General features: G+C 42.5%; 1 protein-coding gene across 7 annotated transcripts in view; it reads right to left on the bottom strand.

Moving 5' to 3' along the window:
- Positions 1-18843, bottom strand: part of LOC116046048 (zinc finger protein 521) — a 91216-nt gene extending 72373 nt beyond the window's left edge. For 4 of the 7 annotated variants that reach the window (XM_031294177.2, XM_031294180.2, XM_031294179.2 and 1 more), the window contains exons 1-3: positions 17965-18656; positions 10953-11009; positions 3767-3967 (exon numbers count right to left, since the gene is read on the bottom strand). In XM_031294177.2, the coding sequence (XP_031150037.1) occupies positions 3767-3967; positions 10953-11009; positions 17965-18004 (298 nt within the window). In that variant the 5' untranslated portion in view covers positions 18005-18656. The other 3 variants (XM_031294184.2, XM_031294183.2, XM_031294178.2) reach the window with 3 other exon arrangements.
- Between the last annotated feature and the right edge of the window lie 1319 nt (positions 18844-20162).

The following is a 20162-nucleotide window of genomic DNA, read 5'->3' as shown; positions in this document are numbered from 1 at the left end:
AAATCTGAAATGTATTTTATTGAAGCTGAGTGCATTTTGCAATGTCTACGGGGAAGAAGAAAGGGGAAATCTACATAATATAAATCCATATATGGCCCAGTTATCTCTCTCTCTTTCTCTGTTGCACCCTCTCTGATTGATTCCTTTATCTGAGGGAAGCAGAAGACATGCTCTGTTTGCTCGCACAGTGGCCGGCAGGAAAACAGAGAAAGACACTTATTAAAAAGGTCATCTCACAGAGGGTTAAAATAGCAGGGCACAGATCACTCTGGGGGGAGCAGCCATGCCCCTCCTCTAGTGAAGGACACAAGAAAAGGTGTTGCTCAAGGGAGCTGGACCCGTAATGAAAGAATGGCCACCAGGCTGACAGCCCATGTGTGCACTGGGCTATTCAAATACCTTCAGAGACACAGAATTGGAGAACTGATAATGAAAAGCTTTGTGAAAATGCAATCTTTTGAATTAAACTCTGAGCTAGATGTGTTATTTTTATTTACAGTGTGGGCTAGCTAGTAAACACAAGTTGAAATGAGCTGAGGAGCAAGGTATTTCTTTGGTGAGTGGGTCTGAGGGCATGTTTCCTTGCCTACCATTGCAATCTCATATCTTGCAGATGAACTGTCTTGTGCCAACTGAAAACAAAAGTCAAACTGTAGACACTGTTTCTCTTTCTCCATGAAGGATCAGTAACAATACAAGGGGTGAGACAGTGAGACAAAGCATTTGTGAAGTGTTTTTGGAAAGGCCTATGGAATAGCAGTGCCTGCAGCCTCCTGTCTCCTCCCTAGGGCAGCCTAAAGCCCTGTCGGCAGGATGCTGATCCCCACACGGAAACCTGATCCGCAGCCATCCTGGAGCCGAAGGGGGGACGGGGGACGGGGGAGCGCTCTCCCCCCGCGGAGCCCCTCCACTTCTGCTCCGGAGTTAAAGGGGTGCTCTGGGGGAACATTCCTCTAGCCCTGCCCCAGCCAGCCTCCACTCTCAACTCTCTAGAGGAGCATTCTTCCAGCCCTGCCCTAGCCTTCAGTGGGATCTCCTGGGGAGCATTCCTGAAGCCCTGCCCCAGCCCAAGACGGGCTCCCTGGGGATGCATTCCTGCAGCACTCTCTCTCTTTCTCTCTCCCCATCTCCCTCCTTCGTCTTCACTCCCTTTCTCAGACTCTCGCCTTCCTCCGCAGTCCAGCATTAGTGCGATCAATAGCACCGATCGCATCAGGGACACGAGGCAATCCATACCCATGCGCTCCCTTAGCACACTGCAGTGGTCATGGCTTAAGTGCATGGAAAGGTGTTATACCTCTGCCAGACGGGGGGGAGACAATGGCCGCCATTGATCGCAGTGACATGTAACATCTTTCTCTTTTCTCTCTGTCCATCGGGCGTGGTCGACATACAGCTAGAATCTGTTTAGACTTTATTTGGTCTGTTTTGTCTCACTCCTGTGGCGAAACTTGTATTTTACTGTAGAACGTAGACGCAAAGTATAATGAGGCCCAGAAAAAACACGTGAGGTAGTGGGTTTATATAGGCATGTCTGGTTCTGGTAATACACTGTATACGCTTACACGATATCAGCTGGGGGGAAAAGAGCTGAGTTCTGTCAGGGAACAGCAAGCAAATCTACATTTGTGGATTGGTTCCAGTCAAGCTCTGCAATGTGTTTACCAAAAATACATTTAAAATTGTAAAAATGGAGGGTTTAGCAGGTGCTGGTGGTTGATTAGAAAATGGTTCTAATAAAGGATCCATCTGTGAGTAGAGACTTGATGTAAGGCAGATTAATTGGTCATGGATGTCTACATAATGCCACATAGGAAATCTCCTCCCATATTCCAGAGAAAACAAACACACACACACACACACACACACACACACACACACACGCACACACACACACACACACACACACACACACACATTCACAGTACTTAGTATGCCATCTAGAAGTTTCTTTTCTCCCACTGTGTTTGAATACTAATAGAGTGTTTCTGCACAATCACAATACCCTAATGGCAATTAGATTCTTTTGTTTGGTTTCCACGGGGGCTCTTATCCAAACTCTGTTTTTTTCATCATTGAGCAATTAAGAGTTATTTGTCCGTAAGATTGACATTTTAAAAGCCAGGCTTAATTATTGAAAAAATATGGCTGAGTCAGTCACATTACAACAGAGCTGAACATAAAAGGCCTGCCCCTGAATCAAATATACAACTCTTATAACATTACTGTTTATATGCAGAATAGTATACACCACCAAATAAGTGTAATTTAGAATTATAATTTTAATTTAAATTTAAATTTAAGCAGTGATAGAGCACAGCCCCCTATGGCTTAAATAATACCCTTTGTGTTTTATTTGCTAAGTTCCTTAAACAGACAGTCCACAAATCTGTGCTGGCTTGATGGAATTTGGTGTTACATTGAAAGAAAATGGTGGCAGGAGGTTCTGCACTTAGTCTACCTCAAACCAATGAATGCTTTTGATGGATGACAGTAATGTGAAAGAGAACAGTGCATTGATTTTCACACCTTTAGTCAACTGAGTGTCACTTTGAATTAGCACACACACCAGCACACCCGAGGCACACATATGCGCATACATGTACACATACAGTACATGTACACAAGCACGCCTACACATACAGTCACTCTTCCTATGAACATGCATCCATTTCTGCTTAAATTAACACCAATGTGGGCATGACAGAATTCACACGTGCACGCTTATATACACACACATGCACAAACAAACACAGGACTTGGCTCGTGAGTCTTACAGTTAATGGAAAATCTTTGTAAAACTTGTGGGATATCTACCCTATAATTTGTGGCTTGCTGATTGTGGGTTGTAAAATATGAAATCAAACTGTGCTTGAATGTAAACAGAAAAGAGACTACACTAGCCTTCTCATGAACAGTGCTTTGACTTTGCTTTGAAATGAAAAACGGTAACTTCTGTACTACATTAGAAATCTGACCGTTACATATTAGCCTGTCCATGTTCTGTTTCTGAACAACATAGTAAGAGACAAGGTCTATGCCCAAACATGGGGAAATGTGTGTCAATTGGTGTTTCTCAATGCAGGCCCATCAGGACGCGTAAAGGAGGACAGCAAGTCCAGGAGAAGCACATGGAAACCTTCAGTTCACATCATTAGTTCTGTCTGCCACCTTGTCAGAGTATTTATAGCCATATTCATCCATCAACAGGTCAATGACACAGTCTGCCAATGGCATCCTTCTCTTTCAGTCCCACTAGGTATTACTACTGCAGCGAGCTAGCAATGGGACCAGCTAAGGGACTTTCCTGGAGCAAGGATCCGTTTCCAGTTGGTGGTCTGGTTACTGTGGGACTTCGTAGCTGCATTATACATTCGAGTGAAATGTTAGAATTAGTATAGGGCTGTGTAAAATGTTACACTGAAACAGGCAAGGACACAATGCACATACTATAAATACACATACTGTAGCCTACAGTGATCTAATTATAAGGACACATGGAGGCCTATTTGTATGCCATGCCTGTAGATATTGATGTACAGCACATATAAATAATGTGCTATGTGTGTGTGAGGCCTGTGTGTGTCTGTTTTGTTGGATATCTACCAAGGAAACTGGTAGTCTGGTGTTGTGCTCCCCTCGGTGCAGTGTACTAACACACATAGTGTGGCATATTCTCTGGTGAAGGCATAGAGCGAGAGTGGGAGTGGGAGAAGAGCTGAGTGGCAGAGTGGAGGGGAGGCTCGGTGGGCTGAACGTTGTTTACCTGTCAGCTGGCATTGATTAATCTTGTGTTCGGTGAGATCGCTCAGTGACTCGAACACCTGCCGGCAGCTGTCGCAGCTGTGCAGCGCAGGCTCCTCGTCGTCCTCCTCTCCCTCCTCTCCTTCCTCTGGAGAGAGCAGCCTCTTCCTCAGACGCCCGGTCTCACCATCCTCCGCCGCCCTCTCGAGGGCGCACTCTGGATCTGCCGAGCCACAGTAAATGACAGCACCACATAGTCAGAGGGGTGACCCACACAGTGAGGTAACACAGCGTCCTCTGGGTGACAATAAAATGGATTTCTAGACTCTGGATTTAATAAAAACAATAATAAAAGCTGTAATAAAAATGCAGGTTCAATTTGGTCCTCTGTAACTCAACCACTCATGCCATAACAGAACTATGGGCAGGTGAGGGTGAGAGATATACAGGCACACACAGACAAGGTGGCACGATGCTTACACACACACACACACACACACACAAATCTAATACACACATGCACACACACACACCTCTGTTATTAGAAATGGTTTTACGTTGTGTTTGCCCTGCTTCACCCAAGCAAAACTTCAGTATATGAAACTAGACTGATGGGAATATGTGTAGTTAATAAATCCTGGATTGCAGTTTTGGCTCGACCAAAGAAATATAAAATTCAGCCAGTGTGTGCTGAATTGCATCAGTCAGCGTCTATCAAAGGAGACAGACCTTGCCATAATATCCAGACATCTAGGCCAGAACTGTGGATGTATGGTGCACAGTAAGACACGCAAAACAGAGATTGGTGTGTGTTAGGCTGTCGTCACGACACACTTCCCTAAATTATTCAGCCTTGCTCGCAGGCAGCCGCGGGTCGCACACATCAATATTCTTCAATCCATCTGCAGTTTTGTCTCTTGTTGGCTTTGTGCTGCAGCAGTGCCAGGGGTGGGCGACTGACTGAACCAGGACTAAGAATCATCTTTCAAGATACCAGTCTAATACTAAGTTCTTCACCTGATGAAAAAAATCGGACTACAAATCAAAGCATTGTTCACTCACAGTGCACCATAAACATCTCCACTCATAATCTACATCTACACTCAGAAGCAAAGTAAATCTGGCTTGCTCCCCTGCTGTGACATTACACTTCACAATAAGACTGATTAAAAAGCCAAACTTACAATCAAACAATCATGCCACCCTGGTTAAAGCTTTGTCAAGGAGAAGAGCCCTTGCACTTCACTGGCAGCCATTTTAAGCCCTACTGATGCAAGTGTTCCTCAGCTTGTCCTGAAACTCCGAAGGGGAACATTAGGAGAAAGCCTGTTTTTTGTCTAGCACACATTTAACAGTGCTTGAGGACAAAAGGCGTATGTTGCACCAATGCGCGCAGGTGTGGGTGTATATTATATACCGGGTGTCTATATACATGGGCGGCCATTTTAAATCCTCCTTCTGTAGGGTGCTCTTAAACTGTGAAATTCCTTGAGGAAAGGCGTTCCAGAACTCATCCAGGCCACCCAGGATTTTTCCTTTCCCCCACTTGCGCCAAGTATTGATGTAACATCACACCCTCCATTGTCCTTCCCTCTTGGCGACTGAGACTCTCGGAACATGCCCTCTAAAAATATCAGCACTGTGGTCCCCAGTGGGACCATGCAGAACAGAACAGAAGGTGTTTCAAGAAAATGAAAATCCCAACCCAATCCTCACAGATGCAGGCCTTTCTTGCTCTGGGGGGAAACACTTCTGACTGAGGCCAAAAGCCACACAATATAGACTAATGATTCATCCACACACAGAGACACAGAATTCACAATATGCACTGAAATGTGAACACGTCATGTCTTTTTTTTACAGGGTGCCTGAGGAGGAGGTTAAGACTTTGATTTTTTTTCCAACGGTCTTTATGAATCATTAATTTCTCTAATATTACAGCTCAGTACTGTCAGAGAAAACAAATGATGGCTACATTTAAGCATTTTATGTTTTATCTGCAATAAAAAAGCATTTCTCAGTGCAGGATGAATGCATTTTGTTCAATTGTTCGTATTAAGTTGATATTCTCATATTGTTTCAATAGATCTACGATAGAGGACAAATAATTCAGAGAAACTGGGGAATTTACGAGATTAAAACCCAAAGAGCTTTATGCATGTGTGATTTTTTTGGGGGGATTTTCACTTGTTTTCGTCATCACTGACCTTCATCACTCACGGTGTCTGCGACGTGCACACAATATCATCGAGCACCACACACACCCCAGTCAAGGACTGTTCTCCATCCTCCCGTCTGGGAGACGTTACAGGAGCCTTAGGAGTCGTACCAGCAGGCTCAGAAACAGCATAACGCTGCTCAACACCAAGACCCAACATTAGTCCCTGCCCCCGTGCCGCCCTGCTCCGCCTCGCTCCGCCCCGCTCCACACCCTCTCCTTTTACACATGGACTATGGACTGTCTGACTACCTCTGATTACTATACACGTTATTAATGCACCTCAACAATGCACTATATAAGATCATACTGCATTCTGTCTCTACTATTATATGGACTATGCACATATTTCTCAGAACTCTATGCACTTTGGGGGGGGGGGGGGGCTTGACACGGCAAGGTCACGTCCAACCCTGGCATTAAATAGCCACGTCAATACTGAGGTTCCTGGGCCTCTGGGCCTCATACAGTAATCCATCAGATCAGGACATCCTCTTCTACCAGTCTCTACAGGCTGGACAGCAGATCAATACCAACATGCTTGGAATGGCTGACAATCACATGTGGAATATGGTGGGAAGACGTGTGGCATATTGAGAGTTTTTCATCATGCCTGATGCCCTTGTTAATAATTTTGTTAATCAGCTTGGCAATGTTAGTACAGAAGGTAAGGACATGGGGGAAACTACATTGACCGCTGATCCATATTCTGATAAGGTCAGCTCGATGTAAGATGATCATAGCTCGGACTGAGAAATTATTCATAAGGGGAATATGATGAAGATCTGACTGAAAGGACACATTTTTAATCTTTATGGTACTAAAATTGCATTAGTTTTGAATTAATAAAACGTGGAAATCTGAATGGTGATTGACATCTTTATAGCCATGTAATATCTGCCTGAGTTCGAGTCCATCCATCATACACACTCTTGTCTCTTATGGTGCCTAGTGACATTTATCATGCCACAACTTTCATCTTGTGAGTTGAAGAGTCCCCTGGACCCCCCACCCTTATATTATTGAATATTTCTGCTCTTAAATATTTATAACCTTTTAATTGATATTCTCTTCTCTGCTCCCTCAGCCCCACCAAGGACCCATGGTCCCTAGCAGGGAAGCCTACATGTCCCCCCACTGTCTGGCCCACACACTGAGATAGGCATAGGCAGAGACACTGACCACGGGGAGAGGAGGAAGGGCATGAACGTACAGGAATACTCAAAGAAGGAAAAAAAAAAAAAAAGTCTGGCCAGGCTAACCTCAATAGAATTAAGATTTTTCCATGAACCCTGTCTTTACCGCACTGGGGATTTTATGTCTAACCCTAAGCTTTACAGTTTAATGAAATATTAAGCACAAAGAACAAGGAAAAGAGACATGGAAAAGTTAAGGTACTAAGCCATTTTTGTAATGTAACATGTGATGGATGTCAGTGTTTTAAACTGATTTGGTTCCAAAACACTGTGCACGATAAAGCATGAAATCACTCAGGGCTATGTTCTTACTTGCCTGTAGATACAGTATGTCTAGCTCCATCAGGCTAGTCTCTGTGTTTTTCTTTGTGCAATGAAAGACCTTAGTGTCGAAAACATCATTACTAGCTCAACCATCTCCTCATTTCCCCATCATTTCCCAGAGATCCTGATCCTACGATGCCCCCTCCCCGGCAACCCACCCTACAACCACCCACTCCCAAGTACGAATTAAGAATTTATTTTAACCAGCAAGCAGCTTCTGTCGACACATGTCGACGGGCCTGATCAAAGGTGAGTGTGCTCCTTTATCAGAGTGAGGGAGGCTGTCAGAAATAGGAGGACATTAAGATTGAATAACCTTCACACGGTTGCCGGCACCTCATTATTTAAGAATCTAAAACTTTTGCAGAGCACCCTCCATATATAGGTCACACTACATTCTAATGCCACATGTGCCTCAGAGTGTATCCTCCTCTGTGTGGATGGGATTTGGGGGCTCTCCAGTTAGACCGTCACATCCACTGATCCCCCATCATTAAAGATGTCATGATCCGACAAGACGGCTGTACGCTTGACACTTGCCAGATTGTTAACGATCCTCAAGAATTTGCATGGGGGGAGTCTGTGTTCATATGGTCGGTGCATGCAATTTGAGTTATCTGCTTCAAGTCCCCCAGATTCATATTAAGGACTAATTGCTGTTTAATATATTGGTGCATTTGAAATTTTAAAGTAGATTAGAGGAGGTGTTTATCAAAAGTGATCTATCCCTCTCTCTCTCTCTCTCTCTCTCTCTCTCTCTCTCTCTCTTATTAACACATTACAAGCTCAACATGATGCGCTGACAGCCAAATGTTTCCCTTGTTTTATGTTACAAAAGAAAACTTGCAATATATTTATGAAAATGTTATAATGCATGCTGAGATAAAGATAAAGAGTAGCAGAGAGAGAGAGGAAAGGTGCTAAACAAATACATGAGGAGTGAGAACAAACATGACGACAACATAGAGAGCACAACATGAAGGAAGCAGTACATATAATCACAGGTATACAGATGGCATCATCCACCATTAAAATCTCAACACCAAAAAAATAATGATATGAGCACACAAAAAAGAATGGAAATGAAAGCAGTTGAATGAGAAACAACATTTGAACATACCAAACGCTCTCTTTTTCTCTCTCTCACCCTGTCTCATTCGCTCACTCACAGTGAGTGATAATATTGAACGGAGGGCCTTGCTATGCCATTAGTGCAGTAAAACATCAAAGGAAATGAATAATAGAGAATATGATTTTCTGAAGTGGTGGAGTGAAAGAGTCCTTTCCTCTTTCTGCTGTAGTGAGCCCTGCAGTACATTGATCTGTGGGCAGCCTGAGCCAGAGCCAGAGTCTCAGACACCGCACCACTACGCTACACTACTCTACACTACGGCACCTTGCCACCCAGACACCCCTTTAGATCTCTATAACACTTCTATTTGCCTCAGTCCACTCCACTTTGACAGAGCTGACACCCTCTTCCAAAAAAACAGTCTCAATTTGACATAGCCGAGAGCAAAATAAAGAAAGAAAGTAAAAAAGAAAGGGATGTATATATAAGAGAGAAGAAAAAGCACGGAGCATGTGGTTATAATTACACACAGGCAGCGCAGTGGTAAAGCCAAGCTGCAGATCTTAAGCCTGCTCGACACTCTCTGGGTAAAAAAGCGCAATGCCTCATTAAATCTCAGATATCACACTGTTCCTGCCCCTCTATACTATGCATAATACTGTCTATCTTTTAGAGGGCCTCTTTTGTTAGCATTTCTCCTTTGCCTTTGCTACATATCAAACATGAATGAGAAACAGGATGCAGGGCCTGCAGAACACTTGCAGAGTTACAGAAGAGCACAACTGGGGGTCTACTTATGAGGCAGATCTAGACACCACGTCTGATTAAGCCCTTGGCTTGTCAGGAGTCTAATGGCTATTGTAGCCGTGTCCGTCAAAGTGACGAATGCATGAAAAGCAGGTAAGCTTTTCCACTGCTTTCCAATTTGAAGTTAAAAAGGGCTTATTTGGGCAGTGGTTTAGAAGGATGAATTACTGCTGTTACGATAAAGACACGAGCGGGGGTGAAACATTTTAAAAGTTGGAGGAGACAAATAGCAAGAGCAATCTCCCAGCATCTTAAAAGTGTACCGCCACAAACAACACTTTTCCCATTGACCATCCGTCAAGCTGCATCCTGAGAGAGGGTTAAAAAATAAATCAGTCAGACGAAGTCAAATGAGGAAAGTGAGAAATTAATTTGTGCGCCCTCCTGATTTCTCCACAGGCAGACATCGATCATGTGGCGGCTGTCTCCCCTCACTCTGGAGATAGAGGTGGTGGAGGGATGGGGAGAGGGGAGATTCGTGTGTCTGAGGGGGTCGTTGTAATCAGGCACACTCATTAGCTCTACTTTGGCTCAGGATGACAGGAGGTCTCCGAGGCAAGTCTGCCTTTTATGCCCAGTCCTTCATCTCTTGAGCCGGGGTTAGAGGGGCTAAGGAGGCGGTTTCTTTCCACAGAACCACCCACCAATACCTATCAATACGCATTAACTCAGCGGCAGATAGATATCTGCTTTTGCAGAGATGAACAAAAATGTTACAAAAATCTTTACTGGCATATCTGATCAATTACACACTAAAGGGTCAATCGAAAACACATGTGAGGAATGATGGATAACACCAAAAGTCAGAACCTGCTGGTGATGTCTGAGGCCCAAATCTACCTCTAAATACCTACTAGATGCTAAAGAGTAGGTTTTCAGAGAAAACTGAAACAATAATACTGTAGTCATAAACAGCTGAAAAAAGCCCGGACCTATTGTAGTGGTGCATGCTTCTGTCTTTTGCACAGGAGCACTTAGAAAGCTATGGGTAAATGCTGGACTAATGTGGCAGCCTAGGAGTACCCAGGGTCCCCAGCCTGCTGGGCAAAACCATCCATATCGGGTTTAAAATAACCACGCCTGAGACTTAACCTTTACCAGAGACAAATGAAATGAAAATATACAGTGTGGTGCATCAGGAGCAGGCTTCATTCATAGGGGGCTTTCTGCTAGCCTGACCTGAATTACCGCTCTGTTCCTGGAGGGCCACTGTGAATGGCACGCGTGGAGACAGGACACATTCATCTGGGTAGCTCTATTCTACATCATACAGAGGGTTGGGAAACAAAGAGTCTAAAAAAACGGCTGGAACACAAGGACAGCTATAAGCACACCTGCATGTATGCATGCACGCAAACAAAGAAGAAAAGCTACACCGTTCTGCCCTTCCCCTATAAAAACACATGCAACCATGCAGTTTACAGTATGAAAACCTCAAAAACAGGAAAGACAGTTTGTGTCATTCTGAACCCAACAAATACTTTACTAACAAACAGACACACACACACACACACACACACACACACACACACACACACACACATGATCCACTTTCCAGCCGAAAATGATGAAATATGAAATGGAGCATTACCGCTTGGAATGGCAGTCTGCCCAGGACTGTGCTGGTCCTCTGTCACATTGTCTTCTACTGCCAGAAAAAAAGAGAAGGGGGTGGGGGGGGGAGAAGAGGGAAAGAAACAGTTAACAGTGAAAAACAACTTAGACACATTGAGATTTCCTTCTTTTTTATTATTTACTATTGAGATTTTCTGTATGGAAACTCTAAGAGATTTCGACAGCTTTCGACAGCTCAACCTGTGGTCTGGGAATCCACACAAGCCTTTCATATGTATGAGGTTTGGCAACAAGGCAAACAGCCACCCACGTATATAACATATTGGACTGGGTAATGATGAGATGAATTATGAACGTCTCCTATGAAACGTCCTCCCAACATCAACAGTGACCAAGGAAAAAACACCTTGATGACTGCATTAGTAAGAAGGTTGTGTATAGTGCCTTGGTTAGCTACATTAGATAGGTATCAAAAAGAAGATTTGTAAATTCCACTATAAATATGGACGTTGTTAAAGCTGACTGTGATCCAAACTTAAATGCAAAGAAAACATAAATGCACGTGTCATAACAACCAAAGCAGCTGCAAAGTGCTTTTGCTTTTGAACAGGATGGCTGAAAAAATTGTGACAGCTGGATCGTCACTGAAACCCGCTCATTAGGCGCATGGCAAGCAAACCACTTTTGACGTTTTGACAACATCATGGCCTTGAAAAACACGACTTCTGTTTAGTAAAAGGTAAGAACCTTTTACATTGGAACCTTTTTGTAACTGGTGAGAGTTCCTTGTGGCATGTCAAGTACGAGAAATAAAATGTTTTTTAACAGCGGGAAGAGAACAAAAGAGTCTCCCACCTGTTCCATGTAAAATGAGGGTCTCACTGAGGACTTCTTACGCCTCTGCGTTCCACCCCTGCAGTTGAAATGCATTCTCCATTATGTCTTTTCTTTCTAGCCTTTCATTTTCCTGGGCAAAAAGGAAAGGGGGAGTCTGACAGGACCTCCCAGTAGGGGAGTGTGGCAGTGACTGCCAAAGCTGGCGCACTTTTAAAATCGCACAAAATATCCTGTACTTTGCATAATTAAGGCAGGATCCTATGGTGGCAGAAGCCCCCTCAGGGGAACAAGAGTCAGTGTCAAGCAGGGTGTCAAACATCAGTGAAAAATGAACAGGAAAGTGTTGAGCTGTTTCTTATAAAGATGGCAAACAACGGAACAACTGCGTTTCACTGTCAGGCCTTGTCCAACCAAAACTGAATTCCAAAGGAATTCCTGTGAGAAGCTTTTATTCAAAATAACCTTTGTAAAGAAATGCCACTATTCACGCAATACATATAAGAATGTCTGATCGGGACAATTATATTTGATGTACACAAAAATGCTAAACAAACATTCATGGGTCTGGCAATTAATTAGCTAAATCAATTAAAAGTGATGGAATAGACATAGTTGGACACCATGGAGGTATATCCCTCGGAACCACCAAAGAGGACTGTATCAGCCAACACAGAAAGCTTGTCCTGTTAAAGGAGGCCTCAGTGAATGACGCCCTGAGAGTTTAATGAGTTTCTCCAGCACTGTTGAGCGCCTTGCATCTAGGATCATTTAAATGGGCTAGGGATGGGGGTCCTAATAAATCCCCCAGGGTTCTATCAGAGATTGGCGGTGGGAGTTGGAGTTTCTGTTTTGATTACCGTCCCTGTTGGTGAGATGAGGGAGTTCAGGCAGAAAATTCTATTTCACAATGCCATAAGAACTTAAACATTACAGCAGTTTGCGATGATTTGTCACCACTGTGAACGTATTAAAAGTTTTGTCACTTAAAGTACACAACTTCCATCACAGTGCAAATACTTTTTTTTAATTTGCACCTGTCTTTTGGATAATTAATAAATAGCTGGGAGCGATCATAGAAGGTGAGCTGTCAAAGTAAGGGCAGGCTCCTGTGATGTATTATACGAGCTGGACATCTGATCAACAATCACAAGACAGTAGAAATACAAATAGCTGGACAGTTTTAATTAAAATACTTGAAAACATGATCACTTCATAATGACAATAACTTCAACTGAATAGCCCACATTGCTTTTAATGCATCACCGCTATCAGTTAATTAATGTTTAACAAGGTACAGTGTATCAAACAGTATCAATCAGGCAGTGACAAACTGTAATCATGCTGCTAGGTTTTGTTGATATATACCAAACACACTGGGGACCATTTCAGCACTGCTCCTTTGATTTTCAAAACGCAGAGCAGGAAATATATAATCCCACAACAAGTGGCACAGCATTAAAGGCCACTAATTAACACACTGGCCACACACAAAAATGACTGTAGAGTAACTGCCATTGTATTGAAAGGAACAATCCCCAAGACAGGACATTTCCTTTTTAGGGATGAATTAATTTGCTACAGATAGGGGAGCAAAACAAGAAGCGAAAAACAAAGCGCAGGGTAAAAAAAACAAAAGAATACAAACTTGAACAGATTGATCACCACATGCACAGCCCATGATACATCACACCTGCATAAAACTAATGATTTAATAGACATGAATAAGCAAAACATGACAAACTCTCAGCAGCTTGGACCGCTCCTAATCCATCAAATGAATTCCTGCTGTGTCAGACAATAGAGTGAAGAGCGTATATATGCACAAAAACACATGTGTATAATTACCGTACATTTTTTGGCTTTTTATTGCCACGTATTTGTTTGTGTGGACGCTTGTGTGTGTGGATATCTCGCAGCACTTCTCAGACATTAAAAAAAAAAAGCCCTGAGTGTGTTCCTGGATATGCGTGACTCATCTGCTTGGTTACAGCCAGCTTGGACGATACAGTGCCTAACACAATGGCTGTGTAATCCGCCCTGACTGACCGGGAAGGAGACGCTCGCCACAGGGACTACAACTCAATTTAGCTTGGGTCAAAAGGTCAACTCTCCTCAATTAGGGCTGGGAAGGGAGGGAGGAGGACACACACTGCACATGAATAACTTTCTTAATGAGCATTATTTGAACTGGTGATTAGTGTCATAAATAATTTGCAATGAAGGAGCATGTTAATCACGTTACATAATATTTGTAATCCTTCATTATATTGCCATACTGTAAGCAAATCATACGAGCAAAAAATGAACTCTACTAGTACCAATAAAAAACTGTCATGAATCAATAATCCCTTTTATGCAATTATTGCAAATTTAGCTTCCACAAAAATATTCATGCTATTCATACAGGAAAAAGAGACAGATGCAAATAAGCAACATATCATTTCATTTGCAGCAGTGATGGAAATCAATCACTGTCTCTGAACAAGAACTATTTCTCCATGTGGCAGACAATCCATGACAACAAGAGAGACACATGCCATGGAATAAGAAGAGATATCGGCCAGCTCCCGCGACACCCAGTCCAACACACTGAGCCGCATGTCAAGAGCACTGACAGCCGTGCTAATGGGATTTTTCTACGGCTCCATCATAATTTCCTTAATGATAATACTAACCATATTTTTGTGTCACATTAGAAAAGTGTTAATGGGTGTTATGCCACAGATCATTAATTGTGAACAGACTGGAATACTGCAGCTTCCTAAAAACTAAGAATGACGCAACTGTTAATAGGCATTTTAACAGGGGAGGAAAAAATAGAGCTGAGTACATTTCTGCGTTTTTTAATTGCTCAAATTAAGGAGAGGCCTTTATAACATACTGAATACAGTGTGCATTTAAAATAAAATCAAATGAGTTTTTGAGTAGTTCCTATGATACAAATACTTGAGCTTAAAGGTGCAATCACACTTTTTTGTCACACGGGCCTATGCCTATAGGGAGTGAAAGGGGGAATGGTTATGGGTCTCTGGGCATAATGGACACGATCAAGTTTCTTTTCTCCAAAAAGAAAAGCTGTGGGTTTAAAAAAATACATATCTATTTTAGTTTCTCTTGATAGGTCAAATTTTAATAGCAGTTTCATTCACCTGACATGAAGGGAAATAAAAATGTGCTTCAAGTCTAACCTCTTTATGTCTGAGCAGAGGAATTTTAATATAAAACTGATTCACTTTCATTTTAACAGGCCCTTCATAGATTTCATAAATCAACCTGTTCTAAAGAGTTTATATTTAAAGTGTAAAATAATATTTCTATTAATGTATAGCCAAGCAAAACTCATTCACGTGGCGACAAATTTCAGCTACTCCAAAATATTAAATATTTAAGGTGTACATGACACAGCGCTGATTTCATGACAACCTCTATACTTAAAGTAAATGGCGCAGAAAATATATTTATATATGCGGATGACAGACCTGGAAATTTCCTCTTCAGCCAATAAACACATCAGGCTTGAGACTGTCATTTGTGCTCTAAATGAAAATATCAACCCAGCCTCATATTATTCAGGAAGTGCTGTAGGACAGGCAACGTGGCAGTCATCACACGCTACATGCAGAATTTGGAGTGAGATCCTCCTTCCTCGCTGCAATGACTGAGGCAATGTGCTGACCCAAAGCCTCTGCACATCAAAACAAAATTACAATGTGGCTACAGTTGAGAAATGTAGAAGGCTCAGGATTGAGTAAATGTCAGTGGCTAGGGTGAAGTGTTTGCATATAAGCGAATGATGTATGGTCTTGTCCTGTGCCATTTATTCCCCTAAGCAATAACGTAGCCGGATCTGTCTCTCAGACTTAATTGAAACGGGACTTGTAATGTTGCCCTTTTCCTCGATGGGACTAAAAACATAACCTCTGACTCCCACAAGCAGCCAATACTGAGGAAGTGGGTGTGTTGGGGTACACAAGGGAAAATAGAGTGCCAACTGTCACAGCATTATTTTCTCATCTCCTCTGCATACACTCTATGCCCATACTATCCATACCAGTCCCTAAAACACAGCACATGATGCCCGTTCTCTACCCTCCTTCCATAGGCCATCTGTTTATTTTCCTTTCCGCAGAACAAAGTGTTCTTTCTGCGCAAAAAAGCGGCGTCCACATTGACCACTGCCTCAAGTCAGCAGAAGACAACCTATAAAAGTGAAACCTAAACCGTGCAACCACATTCTGTTTCATGAAAACATACAGTACGTGCAGATACAGTCTCACACACATGCATGCACATGAGGACAAAAATGTGGTGCCGCAAATTTAGCGATGTCACTTTTGTGTTAACAAAATGTTAAGAAAAAAAGTCTACAAATAAAATGACAATTCCTGTCTCCTGCAATAGTGGAAAGAATACAATGTCAAGTGACTAGTTTAAAAAATTGACAAGGAAAGTTATTGTGGACATCTGTATAAGTGTATCTCTGTCCCAGAGGAAAGAGATAGACAAAGAACAATAAATAACATCTGCCTGGCCTTCCTTGGGTCTGATCCAAAACAGGGAAATATCTATGACGTATCTGCATTTCTGCTCTGCTTCACCAGTCTGTATGAGGACATAAAAGTCAGTTGTTTTGTGCACCACATTTTTCCAATTTAAATTTTACTGACAATAACAAAACCAACACTGTCATCACTTTGACTTAATTTGCATGCTGAATTGTTCACTCTCTCTCTCTCTCTCTCTCTCTCTCTCGCACATAGATACACAAATCTTGACAGATGTTCTTCTGAATTCATACACATACAAACACTTGTGGCATGTAGGTATGCTTGCAGGAGATGATTATATATCGAAGTGATGTGTCTTTTGAGAATAGCAATTGTCACACCAACTAGAAAAAAATTAAGTCAATGCCAATCTGGTCTGAGAAAAATAGGGAATGTATAGAGCTGTTTACTGTGAAAAGAGCAGCGCAGGTCTGGAAACAGAATGTGACAATTTTAAGAAGATGTGCATGCACTCACATTTCCACCCTCTCCTGGGTATTGATTTAAAATGGTGGCTGCATGAATGTACTACCGCAGACCATGTAATCTTCCTTTGAGATGAAAACTTCCGAGAATGAAAGGGGAGAGAGAAAAGGGTCCACAGACCACAAGCTGGGAATGTGAAATTGTGGACAATTATTTGCTGAGCAAAATACAATGCCTGCCAGATGAACTGGAGCTCAACCTCCAAAACCCAGCAGCTCCCCCACCAAAATGCTACAGAGGAAAGTAGTGTGTGAATATGTGTGTGTGTGTGTGTGTGTGTGTGTGTGTGTGTGTGTGTGTGTGTGTGTGTGTGTGAGAGAGAGAGTGTGTGTTCATGCATGTTGCTCTGTCTCTATTTCTCTCTCCCTCCCCCTCTCTCACACACATGTACACTCAGACACAAATGCACGGTCCAATTACCGCAAGTCCAACTGTTTAAAACAAGACAAGGCAAAGTAACAAAAAAAAGAAAGAGCTCATACATATTGGCTGCTATATATATTTATATCCTCACATGCTGTTCTGAGATTTGATATGAAATAAAACCATCATAAAGTTCAGCTGGTTTAAAGCTTTGACTGATAATCGAGATGTGTACAACTTTTTAATGAACATGTCCAATTAGCACTCAACACTTCATCTAATTTATCTTATTGTACACACACACGCACGCACGCACGCACGCACACACACACACACACACACACACACACACACAATCACAGCCCTCCCTTTCCCCAACATATAAAATGTTTCCTCCTTAGTTTCTCAGACAGGAGGGGGGGTCACGTGACTCTGCACCCCATTCCATCAGAAGGCTCAAGTTCCGACCAGGAGCGTCTTTAACACATCCAGATGTTTGCCAGCGTCGCGCTGCACTGTTGCTCTCTAAATTATCCATGCCCTGCCCTTGCACTTTAGCTATCATTACAATACAGTTTGAACTGTAGCCGACCAGCTTTTCCCCGATGCCATGTACGTAGGCTAAATGCAGTCCATTCCATGCGCAGCATAACAGGAAGAACACTTCGAAATGCGTAAAAAAGGGAAGACAGAGACATTTCAGTGAGCGATAAGTTCAGTTCATGCTCGTCTAGACTTGTCATCACCTTAAAATAAAATGTTCTGAGAGCCACCAAACATAGGCTTATCACTTACCTTTCAGAGATCTTGGTTTAGCTTGCTTGCGGCGCGACATCCTATAGAAAACGCTGAAGTTGCTCAGTTTCTGTCTGATAATGTGTGTAACACGGGATAGTCGAAAGGTATAGTGTCTCTAAATTCCACTGACCAAAATCGCGGCTGCCTTTTTACCATTACAGAGAGGTGCAACTTAGCCCTTGCCGTACGGTCTGAACACGAGTTTGCTGTTATTTTGTGATGAGTAGGTGGATGTTATAAAATCCAATTACCCCGATCGGTATAGGCGACTCTATTTAGTTGAGCTGGGTATCGGGAAAAGTGCGAGAATATAGTAATCCCCGTCATGCGCTTCCATTCTCCGGGAAAACACACACGCGTGTAGGCATGATGTTCGTTTAGAAATAAAAGCGGAATATTTGCTTTTCGCATCTCATCTCAAATGCATCCGCGTGAGAAAGACATCAGCAAAACGCCTCCTGTGAGAGTGCAAAAAATTGCAACAAAACCAAAAAAAAGGAGGAAAAATGATAAATACACTTTTCACTTCATATCCACCTAACAGCATCAAAACTATTATAGACTCTTCCTTTTTCTCACTCCAGTCAGCAAATCATGAATTAGGTTCGGAATCTGATCTAAGTCTACGTCTAAATTGCTCTTAAAAGAGGATGAAGAAGCAGAGAGAAGATGGAAGCTCCCTCCTCATCACAAACCTGCAAGGTCTTGGACTGCGCTGTCGCTCCGGTAGTCCACATAATAATGGAAAATGGAAGCAAGGCCCCCAAAGCCATCAGGATGGCTCCAGAGGGGGCCCCTACCCCGCAGGGACTCGCTCTGTACGTAATCACTGAGGAAATCATTGTCAGCCTGCCTGCACTCACACACAGACAGAGAGGCATGATTAAAATCCTAGGGATCATGGCAAGATGCGGAATGCTGGATCTGCTGGTCCCCGGATCCGGAGTCGAACTCTAAACCCAAAGTCGGCTTGCTCACCCTGCCGTCTCCTCCGCCTCAGCTCGCCGTCGGCCACTCTCCGTCTACGGCAGACGGACTGGTCCCCCTTCTGGTAGAAATGGTTAAGCAGAAGTACATTTTCTGTGTGACTGTTGACAAATATGACATGTAATGGCACACATCAAATTTTTGGGATGATTGGTTTATATACAGATGGAGTTGTTCTCTTCTTCTCATTATTATTGTTCACTATGAATTAGATTCTATTGCATTCCCTTATTTGTGTGAATAATATTTATAAAGAAATCAATTTTTTTTTTTTTTTTTTAGATTTAAAATAATAGATTGTGGTTGTTGTGGTTGAGTCAAACAATGTAGCCTCCTCCCCTTTAAAATTATAATAGGATTTGTTTATTGTCTTTATTTTTCTTTTCTTATTTTATCATTTATATACTAATCATTTCAGTTAGAGTTTCAGTAAAATCCACTTTAACTAATTATGGCCTGCAAACTTTGAAGTTATTTGATTAGAAGGCCTATTATTGGGTAAAAAAACATTACACAACCTATTTATTTATCTATTTCTTTCTTTCTTTCTTTCTTTCTTTCTCTCTCTCTCTCTCTCTCTCTCTCTCTCTCTCTCTCTCTGTCTCTCTCTCATTCACACACACACACACACACACACACACACACACACACACACACACACACACACACACACACAATGGAGCATTAAAATACACCCTAACCCGCACAAGGATATCCAAGCCCCATAATACCCCTGCTATGTGAAAATGAGATCCAGAGAGGCGTCCTGTATTGGGCTTCTCACTCTGCACTGTGCCCCTCCGCTGCCTGGAGATAGCCTCTGCCAGGGGCCTTATCTAAAAATCCCAGTCACTCAACTGCTTTCCCCCTTTCAATGCATTTCTATTCTGCCTGATTCACAGAGACAAATTTAAGAGGAGACCGAAGTTTTCTCTGCACACCTATAGGGAAGGAGAGAAACAGTCGATAGGGCAACTCCCAAAAATAGGCTGGTGTGGATGAAGACAATTAACGACCACCTTTGATAGCCTTTACTGTGGCTGAATTTAACTTTGTTAAAGAAAATGCCCCATTAAACTTGACCAAAACTATAAAAGTTAATGATGTAAGTATATAATAAGGCTGCTCTTATTCTATAGGGTATTCCCACCTTTTACTTTGGAGTTCATAATAAGGCCATATACTGTTATAGGCATCTAAGGTAATCA

This window comes from Sander lucioperca, chromosome 9 (genome assembly GCF_008315115.2).
Source record: "Sander lucioperca isolate FBNREF2018 chromosome 9, SLUC_FBN_1.2, whole genome shotgun sequence".
Classification (NCBI taxonomy): domain Eukaryota; kingdom Metazoa; phylum Chordata; class Actinopteri; order Perciformes; family Percidae; genus Sander; species Sander lucioperca.
This window is presented reverse-complemented; position numbering and strand designations above follow the sequence as displayed.